Source organism: Heptranchias perlo, chromosome 14 (assembly GCF_035084215.1).
Source record: "Heptranchias perlo isolate sHepPer1 chromosome 14, sHepPer1.hap1, whole genome shotgun sequence".
In the NCBI taxonomy this organism is placed as follows: domain Eukaryota; kingdom Metazoa; phylum Chordata; class Chondrichthyes; order Hexanchiformes; family Hexanchidae; genus Heptranchias; species Heptranchias perlo.
In genome coordinates this window covers 61176151-61193105 of record NC_090338.1, presented here as the reverse complement: position 1 = coordinate 61193105, position 16955 = coordinate 61176151, and the positions used below count along the sequence as shown (strand labels likewise).

The following is a 16955-nucleotide window of genomic DNA, read 5'->3' as shown; positions in this document are numbered from 1 at the left end:
GGGATGCATTTCCCAGCAAAATATGTGTCTAGACTTTTTGAAAGAGTAGCTGAAGTGACAGCATTCAAAACCTCAATGTACCAGTCTTCAGAATAACTTGTGCCTAATCTGGCGCGCGGGTCGCAGCCGTGCCTAATCTGGCGCGCGGGTCGCAGCCGTGCCTAATCTGGCGCGCGGGTCGCAGCCGTGCCTAATCTGGCGCGCGGGTCGCAGCCGTGCCTAATCTGGCGCGCGGGTCGCAGCCGCTGCATTCCTGGTTTTGCCTTTTCATCCAAGACATTGAGTTTTACAAAATGTTCATGGTGCAGTCTATAGATCAGATTCTATGAAAGATATGAGGACAGTTCTTAAAGTCTTATTTTGTGAAAAAGTTTCAATAAACTGCTGCATTTATATATAAACTTTGAAAGTATAGCTACTGCTGTCACCATCTGTGTCTCTGCCAATTTCTCAAAGCGACAGCCGAGTTTGCGGTTATGCCGTTACCGTACTGCATCTATCTCTTCATCCCCACAAAAACCTTCCTTGGAAAAAAAAATTATCCTTCGTTCTGCCCTTCCTGAAGGTACCAACTCTTTGCTGGGATTTGTTCTCATGAGCACCCACTCCCTCTTGCCCAAGTGGCCTTTACCAACAGGCAAGCCTGGACAGTATCGGTGGGTTATGTAACCGCAGGAAGCATCACAGCTAAATCAATTATTCACAATATTTATTAACGACTTAGATGAAGGCATAGAAAGTCTCATATCTAAGTTTGCCGATGACACAAAGATTGGTGGCAATGTAAGCAGTGTAGATGAAAACATAAAATTACAAAGCGATATTGATAGATTAGGTGAATGGGCAAAACTGTGGCAAATGGAATTCAATGTAGACAAATGTGAGGTCATCCACTTTGGATCAAAAAAGGATAGATCAGGGTACTTTCTAAATGGTAAAAAGTTAAAAACAGTGGATGTCCAAAGGGACTTAGGGGTTCAGGTACATAGATCATTGAAGTGTCATGAACAGGTGTAGGAAATAATCAGTAAGGCTAATGGAATGCTGGCCTTTATATCTAGAGGACTGGAGTACAAGGGGGCAGAAGTTATGCTGCAGCTATACAAAACCCTTGTTAGACCGCACCTGGAGTACTGTGAGCAGTTCTGGGCACCGCACCTTCGGAAGGACATATTGGCCTTGGAGGGAATGCAGCGTAGGTTTACTAGAATGATACCCGGACTTCAAGGATTAAGTTATGAGGAGAGATTACACAAATTGGGGTTGTATTCTCTAGAGTTTAGAAGGTTAAGGGGTGATCTGATTGAAGTTTATAAGATATTAAGGGGAACGGATAGGGTGGATTGAGAGAAACTATTTCTGCTGGTTGGGGATTTTAGGAGTAGGGGGCACAGTCTAAAAATTAGAGTCAGACCTTTCAGGAGTGAGATTAGAAAACATTTCTACACACAAAGGGTGGTAGAAGTTTGGAACTCTCTTCCGCAAACAGCAATTGATACTAGCTCAATTGCTAAATTTAAATCTGAGATAGATAGCTTTTTGGCAACCAAAGGTATTAAGGGATATGGGCCAAAGGCAGGTATATGGAGTTAGATCACAGATCAGCCATGATCTTATCAAATGGCGGAGCAGGCACGAGGGGCTGAATGGCCTACTCCTGTTCCTATGTTCCTGTCTTCATCAGACATCCATGCAGCACACTTTGTAGCAGGGGTAACGGATAGCAAATCAAAAGCATAAAAGCCCCTATCTCCCTTCAAATCCAGAGGCACTGAGGCCTGGATGGGACCAGCTTCAGTGCAGACCAGAGAATACAAATAAATTTTATTCTTTCACTTCAGTCTTTTGGGCCATGTAGCACCCGCAGGTAAGAGGATGGGGACCCAGCTCCCAAGCCTTCATCAAAGCTACTTTTGAGACGGCTGCTCAGAGGCAAGTGACAGCATGCAGTGATGTGACTTACGGGAATTTTCCCCCTCAAGGGAGGAGGCATCTACAACATCCCATGGCAGTGGCATTGAGAATGAATATTCAGCAGCATTGCAATGGTATTTATCCTATTACACTTAAATACACCACCACACCTTTTTTAAAAAAATTAACTCATTCCAGATAAACACCCTCAAGAGGAATGCACATAAAAGCATGTTGTAGCACCAAATGCAAATCCATAGAGCCACCCTGCCCTCCAGACCTCATTAATATTACCTTAATACGATATCCAATTACCAGTGAACATCTGTACCTGTGCTGCTTGGTTATGTGACATCTATTTTCTACACCTGTGAATTTGAATTGGACATTTAATTCTCTAACAGCTAGGAGGATTAGATTGCAGTGGAACAGGAAGTGAAACATCCAGGGCAAACTCCAGTGACTATCAGACTTCTCTTACCTTCTCGTGTATCTCCTGAGTAGACTGTGCATCACAGAACGCCACTGTTGCAACGTCTTTCAGGACTGGCATCTCCACAGTGCAGTCCCGGCCATCCAACAGTGCCACTAAGGGGCGCGGGTGCATTGGGCCATTTAAAATGGGAGGACGAATGCCTGGAAACAAATGGAACATGGGTCAATGATTCCGCCAACCCACAAGAACAGTCAGTCTCTTTGTAGCTCATTTACTGGGGAACCCAGCAGCAACCTTGTTCCCCTTGTCTGAACCCTTCTCAATGCTTCTTTCACTTTTGTAAATGGGCTTTCAAGTGTCAACTTGGTGCAGTAATTCACACCTCAGAGTAAAAAAGCCACGTGTTCAAACCCCACTCCAGGCCAACACTTCCGTGTAGTACTGAGGGAGCGCTGTACTGTTGGAGGTGCTGTCTTTTGGATGAGACGTGGACATAAAAGATCCCAAGACACTATTCGAAGAAGAGCAGGGGAGTTCTCCTTGATGTCCTGGTCAATATTTATCCCTGAACCAACATCACAAACAGATGATCTGGTCATTATCTCATTCCTGTTTGAGGGACCTTGCTGCGCGCAAACCGGCTGCCGTGTTTCCTACGTAACAGTGATTACACTTCAAAAGTACTTCATTGGCTGTAAAGCGGTTTGGGACATCCTGAAGTCGTGAAAGGCGCTTTATAATTGCAAGTCTTTTAATATATTTTAACGTTGTGCGATACACCTCTGGTGTGATACTCAATTTATTTCCTCAGACTGACAGACCAGTAACCACCAGAACTTTGTCTTAGTGTTATACAGCTCAAAATGCACTTCCCAGAGACAACCCAAGTTTATCAGCACACAGAACATACATACAATAGCTGGGCGCTTTCAGGTCAAGTGAACACTACAAAAACTTCAATTAAAATTTGATGTGGAGTGAATGAAGTCCCAGCAACAGTGCTGGTCAGTCCTTCCGGGAAGCACTGTGCCCAAAGCTAGAAAAAGCAATTCTAGGTAAATTTGATGTGCTATTTATCTGCCCAGATGCTAAGCGCCTGTGGACCTCTGAACAATAGCTCTCACCTCAGAACATCTCATCATCCCTTGCAACTTGGCATCTTCCTGAAACTCTAGACTTCCTAACAGCAGTAGTCAAGATCATTAATATTGCGAATACTGGAAAGGGTCTGGATTGAACCCCAGGGATCTCTGCTACCCAACTGTAAGTATTGCCATCGATAACTAACTGGGTGTTTTACATCCCAACTATGTTTCAACAGAGTGAGCAGACTCAGACTCAACTAGCAACGGGAAAGCAAATGTTTCCTCATGAGCCACTTGTAACCTCAGGCATCAGAGTGGCTCCACAAAGCGAGGGGGTATCTGTAATTGGCAGAGTGCCACAAAAGGCAAACGCAGTGAGTAAGGAATGTGCCGGTATCGCACAAAAGACCAGAGATCGTTACTTCACATCTGAAAATGGTATACAGATGGGTGGAGTATTTTATACAGAAAGTACTCCGGACATACACCATTCTTCTGACTTAATCCGGTAGTTTCCAGTAAATTTAATCTTTATTCTGGCAAAGATAGTTAAAAATAGCTGCCTGTATATTTAGCACCGCTACAATCATTGATTCACCCCCTCCCGCTACAGATCACAGTACAACAGTGACACACACTCACTCGCTACATGTGTCAGTCCATTGCATCATTTTAACTGTTTTCTAAGAAAAGTAGGAACACACATACAGATCTAACAGTGTAGTTTACGTACTTTACTGTGGGGCGGAGCCCACTGCAAATACACATTGCCAAGGAGCCCCTGATAATATCAACACATGCCCCTGCACACGTCGACACAGGCCCCGGGGCGCCCCGTCCTTACCCCTGAAAGATGGCGCTAGCTCCCAGAGTAAAAAAGCTTTATAAAACCAGCTTTTTTTTTTAAAGCATCTTAAAGCAAGACAATGACAATAATATGTTCGCGAGTCAAAAAATAAATAAAGTCACAGAAAGCTGATGACTCCTAAATGGGTGGGGACTCAACTGTTTTGAAAACCTATGATCTAGGTCATTGCTAGTCAGAAGTAAATGCCGAGGTTGATAGGAGTTTAGTTGCACTATAACCCTGACAGTTCCTGTGGTCTAAAAATAGATGTTTATCATTCCGACAGCAGACAATAAGGTTCAATACAATGCCCATGGCGACAAGGGTAGACTTTACAAAAACAGAAGCACTGGGACTGTACTCTGGATGGTTAACCAGTTAGAGGTCAGAATTAAATGTTACCATCCAACTCAAAAATTTTGCTCACCATGAAAACTCAAAGCAGAAGGCAAAATATGGAAAAATATGACATTTTAATAAATTCATGCTGCTTTTTCTAGTGGCTCTGCTGGTTAAGACGGAGAATATCCGAGTCATACAGAACAGAAGGTCCCAGGATCAATACCTGATCGCAGTCGGGTTGGTGGTAGGGGTGTGACAATTGGCCTCAGTGCCTTTGGGCTAGGAGAAGGAAACCAGCCACGGTTCCATCTTCTGACTGCGAACCTGCTGAAAAGTGCAGGCCTATCTCTGTTGCAGTGAATCAGTCAGTCTGCCACTCCAAGGACAATCAGGGCCCTGACGGTGCAGTCCACCCCATCCTACAGCTCAGCCAAACTCAGTCAGTCAGTGAACCCTAGGGCTGCTGTATGAGGAATAAAAATGAAAAAAAAAGCATCATCCTATTGAACACACACACTAACAAAAGCAGCATAAATGGAATCCGTCGAAACCTTAAGTTCTAGGATCTGACTGGTAAACACCAGGACTTAAAGAGTTAAATTATGAGGAAAGGTGAGCATAAACTTGGTTTGTATTTCCTTGAGTTTAGAAGCTTGAGTGGTGATCTAATCGAGGATAAAAGCATTCGATAGATTAGATAGAGATAAACTATTTTCTCTGGTGGGAGAATCCAGAACATGAGGGCATAATCTTAAAAATTAGAGCTAGAACATTTGAATGTGAAATGGAGTTGAGGTACAGATCAACCAAGATCTAATAGAATGGCAGAGAGTCTTGAGGGGCTGAATGGTCTACTCCTGTTCCTATGTAACACATGACATGTCTCATTGCATGCACCCACCCCTCTAAAATGACTGCCAAACCAGCAGCCAGCTCCCAGTGAGGAAGCAGCAGGTTCAACCAGGTCCAAGTCCTGTCTGGCCTCGGGCTCCTTCCTAAGTCGCCCCACCCCATCTTTGAGCCATCAGCCTCTCGCCACTCCTAGAATCATAGAACTTTACGGCACAGAAGGAGGCCTTTCTGCCTGTGCTGGCTTTTTGAAAGAGCTATCCAATTAGTCCCACTCCGCTGCTCCTTCCCCATAGCCCTGCAAATTTTTCCTTTTCAAGTATTTATGCAATTCTCTTTTGAAAGAGATTACTGAATCTGTTTCCACCAACCTTTTAGGCAGTGCATTCCAGATCATAACAACTTGCTGTGCTGCGTAAAAAAAATTCTCATCTCCCCCCGGTTCTTTTGCCAATTATCTTAAATCTGTGGCCTATGGTTATCAGCCTTCCTGCCAATGAAACCAGTTTCTGGCTATTTCTTTATCATTTCGAACACATCTATTAAATCTCCCAATAATCTCCTCTGCTCTAAAGAGAACAATCCCAGTTTCTCCAATCTCTCCACATAACTGAAGTCCTTCAATCCTGGCATGACCAGGACCACTTGGCTCCAGACCTCATTACAGCCTTGGTCCAAACATGGACAAAAGAGCTGAATTCCAGAGGTGAGGTGAGAGTGACTGCCCTTGACATCAAGGCAGCATTTGACAGAGTGTGGCACCAAGGAGCCCTAGTAAAATTGAAGTCAATGGGAATCGGGGAAAACTCTCCAGTGGCTGGAGTCATACCTAGCACAAAGGAAGATGGTATTGGTTGTTGGAGGCCAATCATCTCAGCCCCAGGACATTGCTGCAGGAGGTCCTCAGGGCAGTGTCCTAGGCCCAACCATCTTCAGCTGCTTCATCAATGACATTCCCTCCATCATAAGGTCAGAAATGGGGATGTTCGCTGATTGCACAGTGTTCAGTTCCATTCACAACCCCTCAAATAATGAAGCAGTCCGAGCCCGCATGCAGCAAGACCTGGACAACATCCAGGCTTGGGCTCATAAGTGGCAAGTAACATTCGCATCAGACAAGTGCCAGGCAATGACCATCTCCAACAAGAGAGAGTCTAACCATCTCCCCTTGACATACAACTGCATTACCATCGCCGAATCCCCCACCATCAACATCCCGGGGGTCACCAGTGACCAGAAACTTAATTGGACCAGCCGTATAAATACTGTGGCTACAAGAGCAGGTCAGAGGCTGGGTATTCTGTGGCAAGTGATTCACCTCCTGACTCCCCAAAGCCTTTCCATCATCTACAAGGCACAAGTCAGGAATGTGATGGAATACTCTCCACTTGCCTGGATGAGTGCAGCTCCAACAACACTCAAGAAGCTGGACACCATCCAGGACAAAGTAGTCCGCTTGATTGGCACCCCATCCACCACCCTAAACATTCACTCCCTTCACCACCGGCGCACTGTGGCTGCAGTGTGTACCATCTACAGGATGCACTGCAGCAACTCGCCAAGGCTTCTTCGACAGCACCTCCCAAACCCGCGACCTCTACCACCTAGAAGGACAAGAGCAGCAGGCACATGGGAATAATACCACCCGCACGTTCCCCTCCAAGTCACACACCATCCCGACTTGGAAATATATCGCCGTTCCTTCATCGTCGCTGGGTCAAAATCCTGGAATTCCCTTCCTAATAGCACTGTGGGAGAACCTTCACCACACGGACTGCAGCGGTTCAAGGCGGCGGCTCACACCACCTTCTCAAGGGCAATTAGGGATGGGCAATAAATGCCGGCCTCGCCAGCAACACCCACATCCCATGAACGAATAAAAAAATCATCCTGGCAAACCTCCTCTGTACCCACTCCTTATTATCCTTCCTAAAGTGGTGCCCAGAATTGGACACAATAACCCAGCGGCCTAACCAGTGATTTATAAAGGTTTTGCATAACGTTTTTGCTTTTGTACTCTATGCCTCTATTTATAAAGTCCAGGATCCCGTACACTTTTTTTTAAAAAGACGCCTTATCAACTTGTCCTGCCTCCTAGCTCTGCCTTGAAACCACGCCTCGAGTCTAGTACGTCAATGTTATCACCTTAGAACATACAGAACTCCTGGCAAGAGGGGCTGGAGAAAGAAAAATAAGTGAAGCTTTCAGCAGATTGCCAAAGCAGGAGGAAGGGGAAAATGAGACCAAAGCATGAGGCTGGACGGGGTGGGGGACGAGCAGGCATGGAAGGTGAATGAAAAGAAATTGAAGACAGGGTTTTTAAAAAATATACATAAATGAAAAAAAAGAACTGGGCGGAGGCCTTGGGGTGAATCTTGGAAAGGATGCAAGTGAATGCCAGCAAGCAAACACAAGAATATTTTGTATTTAGACACACTGAAGGAGCTGTGTGACCAGTTTCTGTAGCAGGCTCCACCTCTACAGCTCAGCTACTTGCTGTTGGGGGAGCAGGATCACAAGGCCGGGTTCACTGCAAAAACAGTGTGTTTACTCACGGTCAGTGCCGAAAGTGCAGTGATGCACAGTGTGTCTGTGTCCCCCAAAAAACACTGGTCACATCTATTGTCCAAGTTCCCTACCAATAATTCGCATCATGTGGTCTGATGGAAACAGTAAAAGTGAGGAATGGAAGTGTCAGACTGAAGCAACGTGGGAGGCAAATGTTGAACCCGACAGCGTGAGGCAGCACATTTATCAGTAGAGATACAGTCAGTAACACTGGGTGATTGCTGGGTGTTACTGAGCCGGACAGTCTGAGGGAGCTGGATTGACTGACTGACTACATACATACATACTGAGGGAGCTGGATTGACTGACTGACTACATACATACATCCGCACTTGTTAATTACATTTCACACAATGATGGACTCATTGGCTCCTTCAAATCAGGACTCCTATGTTACCAGTATAGTCGTTTAAAAATACTAAAAAGTAAATCAAAAAAGCCAAAATGGTATTAAATTCATCATTCCATTCAGTGGTATGATTTTTTTATAAAAATGGTGTGCAGATCACTAGATGCAATGTAGCCCGTTCCTCCAGCTGCTATCAGGAATACCTGCCTTCAAATTATGGGCACGGAAAAAAGTGAAAACAAACAAAAAAGTGTCTCTCTCAGGGCCGTCGGTGGATCTACTTCCGATACGGACTGAGCGACGTCTCTTCCAACCCATGATAGAGTGCGGTGCTAATGAAACACTTGTTAGCAGACAGGGCTGAGCCTCCAGAGTGCCATATTTCACCTGGGGCAAAGTTTCACAGATGAATCATTACCAGCTGTGTCATTTGCTCCTTGCACAAAAAATAAAAAGGATTTTGGTGTGATTGATGGAAACACATGGGAACAATGCCCAGTTTGAATATCTCATTTAGTTGCCATTATATAGCAACAAGGCTCTCTATCGAACAGTTGTGTGGTTTCTTTAAATAGAAAATTCACTCAGCAATTCCTCTTCTTCACCCCCACACGTCAAAAAAAGGCTGTTTTCCTCTTCATTTTGATATTAGGAAGTTTTACTTCACTAAAATGTTTTCATTTTCTCCCCTTTTCTCCTGAAAGTGACGATTCTTACTGGAGTACAGCCATCATAGAGGAGGCCGTTTTCTTTTTAACCCTTTGGCAGCGATTGAAGGAGCAGTAACGTGCCGGGGGGGGGGGGGGGGGGTGGTCACCAAGTCTCACTAAAAGCAAGGTACACCCCAGGGCCGATTCAATTCAAATTTCTGCGACAGCAGGTAACAGAAAAGCAAAAAGGAAATTTTTTTAAATATAAAAGATAACATTTAGCCGAATATCAATGCAGGGATATCATAAGTGCTGGAGATGATCCTGACAGCAAGTTCATCTAGCATCACCACCAGTACCGATGCACAGTGCAACACCGCGCCACCCCGGTACCAGTGCAACACCACACTACCCCACCCCCGGTACCAGTGCAACACCACACTACCCCACCCCCGGTACCAGTGCACAGTTCAACCACGCCAGCCCCGTTGCCAGCGCAACCACGCCACCCCCGGCGCCAGCGCAACCACGCCATCTCCGGCGCCAGCGCACAGCGCAACCACGCCATCCCCGGCGCCAGTGCACAGCGCAACCACGCCATCCCCGGCGCCAGTGCACAGCGCAACCACGCCATCCCCGGCGCCAGTGCACAGCGCTACCACGCCATCCCCGGCGCCAGTGCACAGCGCTACCACGCCATCCCCCGCGCCAGTGCAAAGCGCTACCACGCCATCCCCGGCGCCAGTGCACAGCGCTACCACGCCATCCCCGGCGCCAGTGCACAGCGCTACCACGCCATCCCCGGCGCCAGTGCACAGCGCTACCACGCCATCCCCGGCGCCAGTGCACAGCGCTACCACGCCATCCCCGGCGCCAGTGCACAGCGCTACCACGCCATCACTGGGTGCCAGTGCAGTGCAACCCCACCACCGCCTGGTCAGTGCACAGTGCAACCACTACACAATCAGCTGAAGTGGCAGCGTTCTGGAATTTACTGGATTCAATAAATCTGGTAATTTGTGGGCTAGCACCATAAAAACAGGCCAGATTTTCAATTAGTTCATTAATGACTGCCACTCCTGAATGACATTATATTCAGAGGCACAGTATGTTGTGTGGATGGAAGGATTAACTACAAAGGGACATAAACAGACTAAGTGAGTGGGCAAACTATTGCAGATTGAGTTCAATGTGGGGAAACGTGAGGTCATCCACTTTGGAACTGAGAAAGACAAATCAGAATATTTCCTTAATGGTGGGAGACTAGGAGCTGTGGAGGAATAAAGGCATTTAGGTGTCCATGTGCACAAATCACTAAAAGCTAGTGCACAGGTACAAAAAGGTTAATGGAATGTTGGCCTTTATCTCAAGAGGGCTGGAATTCAAAAGTGAGAAAGTGATGCTTCACTTGTAGAGCCCTCATCACACCCCATCTGGAGTACAGCATTCAGTTTTGGGCCCCAAACCTCAGGAAGGATATATTGGCCTGGAGGGTGTGCAGTGCAGATTCACCAGAATGATACCAGGGCTTAAAGGGTTTAATTGTGCCGAGAGGTTGCATAAACTTGGTTTGTATTCCCTTGAGTTTAGAAGGTTATGGGGTGATCTAATCGAAGTGTTTAAATTGATTAAGGGATTAGATAGGGTAGAAACAGAGAAACTATTTCTTCTGGTAGGGAAATCCAGAACAAGAGGGCATAATTTGAAATTTAGAGCTAGGCCATTTAGGAGTAAAATCAGGAAGCACTTTTTCACACAAAAAGGCAGTGGAAACCTGAACTCCACCCCCCCCCCACCCCCTCAAAAGACTGTGAATGTCAAATCAATTGAAATTTTCAAAACTGCAATGACAGATTTTTGTTAGGCAAGGGTATCAAGGGATATAGAAAAAAGGCAGGTAAATGTAGTTGCAATGTAAGTGAATGTCGGAACAGGCCCGAGAGGCCAACCCCAGTTCCTATGTCTGGCCTGCATGTTGACTCTTAATGCCCTCTGGTCTCCCAAGCTGTTCAGTTGTAAAAGTATTTCCGCCACCTTCTCGGGGCAACTAGGGGAGGAACACTGCGCACATCCCACGAACAAACAAAAGTCCATGTAGGTCTGCAATGCTGTCTCCACACTGTTGGACTACATGGGCTTTCCCTCCAACTGTCAAAGTTTCAGCAGCACACAAACAGCAGCTCTAGCAGCTTGTGTATGACAAGTATTTCCTACTCCTCTAATGCACAGCCCGCAGTGTAAAATGGAGCCAAAGATTGAGTTGGCAGAACCTTAGTCTCCTCTCCCGCTGGCCCATCTGTCCCACATGTCGAAGCAATAATAGTCATCGGCGCAGACATCTTGGTATTCCAGGAACCTCTACAGGGTTAAGCAAACTGGGAAAGAAGCCAGGGAAATATGTTGCTCAGGCATAGGCCTGACCTTGTTTTCACTGGCACACTTGAGATTCCAGCTCCAAAGGGGTTAACCTGAACTGAAATCTCACTGCAGACAGGAAACCACAAATGTAATCAGGAGCTCACACAACATTCAAACAGGCCTCTGCATTGTTAAGTAAACAGAGCTCTCCCAGACTACCCCAAGCAGCACAGATTCTTATTTTTTTTCCCACCCCCCTTCCCCCTCCTTCGCTACAGACAGTATTCAAAAGCTGTGATAATGAACAAGCCTCTCATTCACAAACCCTGCCACTCCAACAGATCCAACATAGGAAAAGGAGGAGGGGGGGGGGGGGGGTGGGGGGAAGGAATCTGTTCCGCCAACGTTGTTCAATTAAGCGGCTGTCCTTTCATTGTTCCCGATTGTTTTTGCTGCAGCTTTTGAAAGCTACATGCCTACACCTAATTGCACTATGAAAAGTTTTTTTTTTAAAAACCGCCTTCCACTGCATAAAAATATCAGCGTTTAACTTTCCAGACATTAATTTCAGCGAGGTAAGAGGTAAGAAGCCAGGGGGAACCAAATCCTGTGGCCTTTTCAACTCACCAAGATTTTAAGGGGCTTTAAAAAAAACACTGGTGTTTTACGTGATTTATTGGGGGGGGGTCATTCTTGCAGTCAAATGCTTACGTTTTTATACAACGTAACTTAAATGAAGTTCAGAAGAAACAAAGTACAACACAAAGCTGCACTTTCAAGAGAAAAATTAAACAATGACATTTAAGAGGTTTTCAGTGCTATTCTCAGCAAAGCAAGCCAAAAAGCAGACAGGTCACAAAGTATTGACTTTTTTGGCATATTTAATAACACATGAAAATACCAAAACGGCACCAAGGAATGGTTTGAGAAGCCTGGGGAGTATTCCTTAAAATTAGTTAACTCTTATTTATTATGGAATCATCTCCAATACTGGAAGAGACAAGCAGAAACTTTTAGGTCAATTAAACACTATTCTGTATAGTCTGCATTTATGAGCCCCCACCCCCGAATCACTGCTGTGGCACAGATCCAAATGCAATCATCCTCCAATACCTCCTCCCAAGCAGTCAACTCTTCACGTGCAAGTGAACGTCAACACAGCTAATGCCCCCCAACTCATGTCAGTGCGGATGCTCTTCGCAGCAGGTTATCGGTGGACAGGGATCAGGAGGTGGCACACTGGCCAGTTTCCTCCTTATCTTCTAACCCAAACATGCTGAGGCCATCCTTATATGTACCTCAGCTAAGATCATCTATCTCAGGGAAATCAAATCTGTGACTGCTAGGAAACAACACTGTTAATCTCCCATCCTTTGCAGGGAAACTATTCTGGGGAATAGTTAGAATTTCCTATGCTCTCTGACCTACATGAGCTCCAAGTCTCCAAACGCCTTATTTTAAAATTCGCAACCTTGTGTACAAATCCGTCCATGGCCTCGCTCCTCTCCATCTCTAACCTCCTCCAGCCCTACAACCATCCGTGAATGCTGCGTTCCTCCAACTCTGGCCTCTTGTCCATCTCCCACTTCCTTCACCCCAGCATTGGCAGCCATGCCTTCAGTTGTCTCGGCCCTAAGCTCTGGAATTCCCGCCCTAATCCCCTCTGCCTCTCTCTCTCCCCCTTTAAGACACTCCTTAAAACCTACCTCTTTGACCAAGCATTTGGTCACCTGCCCTAACGACTCCTTCTTTGGCTCAGTGGCAATTTTTATCCGATTGCACTCCTGTGAAGCGCCTTGGGACATTTTACTACTTTAAAGGCGTTATATAAATGCAAGTTGTTGATACATCACCAGTCACGATAATAGACTGGTATTTATTCTCTGATTCTACCTTTAGGAATGTGTAGTTGTTCCAACCGATAGCTAATGCCAAAACTGGACATCAATAGAAAAGATTTTGTAGAAATGATCTGGCAATAGACCTTCTAACCTTGACCTAGACTTGACCGTAAATTCTCTTGTTTGGCTAAAGATCCGTAAGAGGAAGTCTCCAGATGGCTTCCTTGATGCTTGGGTTTGGGCAACCAAAAAACAAAACATCTTCACTTGCGATCATGAGAATTGGAAAACTTAAAGATTGTAAAAAGGTGGAGAAAGAAATTGTTTTGCTCAGATCATTGCACAGAAATGATTCTCACCCCGAATGCCCACCCACTCATCCGCTCCTCCCTCCTGCTCTAAAACAGTTAATTTGTAGAAGAACAGATTAATGCCCATATGGCAGGCTCAGATTAAAATAGGACCTCAGGGGTACATACCACAATGGTTCAAGGCACTGGAGTGACCTACACAGGAAGCGACTATGCAGAATAAAACAGAGACAGTGATCTCCATGCAAGACAAAGGGTGGGTCCCACAGAGGGCAATTGACTGGGCTGTGAGTTGGAGAGTAATAAATGGGGCAGTGGAGTACAAGACTCATTAAATTGAGTAATTCTGATGTCAGGTTGCAAGAGATGAGCTCAAGCTGTTTGTTAACGTCAGTGAAATATTGAATTTGAGCTTTAAACTCCTTGCCAGATATTTGTTATTATAAATATGTACTGTATAAATATAACATTGATTGCCCGTCTCACTCAGCAAGGTCACAGAAACAGCCGACATTAGAAACAGAACTTTTTGCACTTGTGCAGTAGTCTCTCTCATATGACAAGTTCATGTCCCATTGATGCTTTACTTTGCATCCATCTCGATCTGTACTCGACCTGGGAATGAGTGACTGGGCAAGGTAGACTGAAATTTATTGTGAATCTAACCTTGCTAAAAATGATTTGGTAAGTGTTCCATTCTCCACCAGACATTCCTCAGCTAGATAAGCACAAAATATGCCAAGGTTTAAAATCATGCTGGAAACTCAAGTATTTACAAATTTCCAGTCTGTTTCAAACTTAATTTTATTATTAATTGCATACATGGGCATTCCTTAAATACACCAACTGGCCAGGTTCCCTCCCTTGATATATAATTCCTTAGATCCAGCACTGACCAAACAAAGGTCCTATAGCAGTGTGGAAATGATGCCGAGAACTTTAGGCTGTACAAAAAATTATGCCTGAGAGCAACATCAAAACTCTTATCACCTGAGGACTCGATTGAGAATTATAAACCAAACTTCACCCTCAACTGATGTTACTTCGATTAGATTCCAGCCTGTAATTCACCATCAGGTAATCCATTATTTTATATATAAACCATCTTAATCCCTCGATTAGATTCCAGCCCCCCACTCCACCAATACTCCCCCACCCCACTAATGCTCCTCCCCACCATTCCAAGGTGCACAATTATTTTTATCAACAAATTCAGCAAGTCAATTTGCATGGGCGAGGTGTGACAAGCAAACAAAGACAAGAATATATTAAATATTTCATAATGTGTTACCCCAAGCACGCTCACAAATGATCCAATGGTCCAATTCAAAAAGCAGGATGGGTAAATGTCTTCAAGGAATGGCTGGTGTCAAAGGGAAGAAAAATAATTTTATGCAATCGGTTAGCTGATTTCAGCAGGGGCAGCAGTTAAAGAGTTTCAAATAGTCTCAGCACCCCACGCCAGGAAGAGAAAAAAATAATTCAGGATTCTTGCTCAATTGCTGTCCAGAGAGTCCCGATGGAATGTGCATGTGGATGGCAGGTTAGGGCAGGACCAGACTTGGCTGTAATACGCTCAACATCATGTGAGGAAAAGCCTTAGATATCAGCTGGAAAGACCACATCCCCAGTGAGACACTTATATGGAAACTTAGACAAAATACTACAACAGTAATAAAGCATGGAAGGCTGAAACTTGCGGGCCATTCCATCAGAGCACAAGAGGAACCGGTTTCAGAACCATTATTCTGGGAGCCAAAACATGGAAACAAAGAGAGAGGTCTTCAATAAAGTACAATAGTTAACTTGTTTAACACTGAAATTCCCAAAGAAGAATGACCATCGTGCACGATGAATAACGGGTGTGGAGACAGTCACAGGAGTGCAGTCGATAATTAACCGATGATATCATGTGAGGAATAGCCCTGGGGGGGGGGATTAGGGCACCGGAGGATGACTGCCACCCACAAAACCAAATCTATGTACAAGAATATTGAGAGGGGGAATGAGGACAAATATAATCATGTTATTTGGAGCTCAAACACAAAGAGCAGCCAGTGGCAACTCTACTCAAGAAAAGGTTAATAAGCTCATGATGTTACTTGTCCATTATGCTCAAGGATATGACAGCATTAGTCCAGAATATACTTCTGAAAACAAAAAACCATGACCCAGATCTCACTACAACTAACAAATGGTCCTGCTCCCTTTATTTGGGAGTGTAGCAAGCAAAACAACTTGCATTTAACATAGTAAACCGCCCCAAGGCGCTTCAAAGGAGCGTTATCAAACAAAATTTGACACCGAGCCACATAAGCAGATATTAGAACAGGTGACCACAAGGCTTGGTCAAAGAGGTAGTTGTTTAAAAAGGGAGAAAGGGATAGACAGCAATTACCGGCCAGTCAGCCTAACCTCGGTGGTGGGCAAATTGTTGGAAAAATTTCTGAGGAACAGTATTAACCATCATTTAGAAAGGCACGGATTAATCAAGGACAGTCAGCATGGATTTGTTGAGGGAAGGTCGTGTCCAACTAACTTGATTGAATTTTTTTGAGGTGGTAACAAGGAGGGTCGATGAAGGTAGCACGTTTGATGTAGTCGACATGGATTTTAGCAAGACTTTTGACAAGGTTCCACATGGCAGACTGGTCAGAAAAGTAAAAGCCCATGGGATTCAAGGGAAAGTGGCAAGTTGGATTCAAAATAGGCTCAGTGGCCGCCAAGGTGGAGTGATTAAAATCGGGGAAGCGCAAGAGGCCAGAATTAGAGGAGTGCAGAGATCGGAGGGTTGTAGGGCTGGGGGTTACAGAGATAAGGAGGGGCGAAGCCATAGAGTGATTTGTAAACAAGAATGAGAATTTTAAAAGAGGCATTGCCGGACCAGGAGCCAATGCAGGTCAGTAAGAACAGGGGTGATGGGCGAACGCGACTTGGTGCGAGTTAGGATACGGACAGCAGAGTTTTGGATGAACAAGTTTATGGAAGGTGGAAGATGGGAGGCTGGCCGGGAGTATTGGAATAGTCAAGTCTAAAGGTGACAAAGGCATGGATGAGGGTTTCAGCAGCAGATGAACTGAGACAGGACGGAGACAGGCGATGATATGGAGGTGGAAGTAGGCGGTCTTGGTGATGGAGCAGATGTGTGGTCAGAAGCTCATCTCAGCTCAAATCGGAACATTAAGCCAAATTTTTAATTCTCAATACCTCCAGCTAAATTCAAGACATAACAGGGAGCAAAAAAAAAGGGGCAATCTGAACAGAAATACACTGCAGTTTTTAGCCTTCCTCCAGATCTAAAGGCCTCCTGTGATATCTTTATCCCACTCTATGTCAATTTATCAAGGCTACCTTGCTTTAGTGGTCCAGGTGTCATCCAGCGCTCCCTACAGCTTGCTTTAACAT

General features: G+C 45.1%; 1 protein-coding gene across 4 annotated transcripts in view; it reads right to left on the bottom strand.

The window, feature by feature from the left end:
• The window catches only part of LOC137332572 (C-terminal-binding protein 1-like), a 92758-nt gene that overhangs the window by 19747 nt on the left and 56056 nt on the right, over positions 1–16955 (bottom strand). For all 4 annotated transcript variants that reach the window (XM_067996499.1, XM_067996498.1, XM_067996501.1 and 1 more), the window contains one exon: positions 2396–2550. In XM_067996499.1, coding sequence (XP_067852600.1) covers positions 2396–2550 — 155 coding nt within the window. The remainder of the gene's footprint in view (positions 1–2395; positions 2551–16955) is intronic.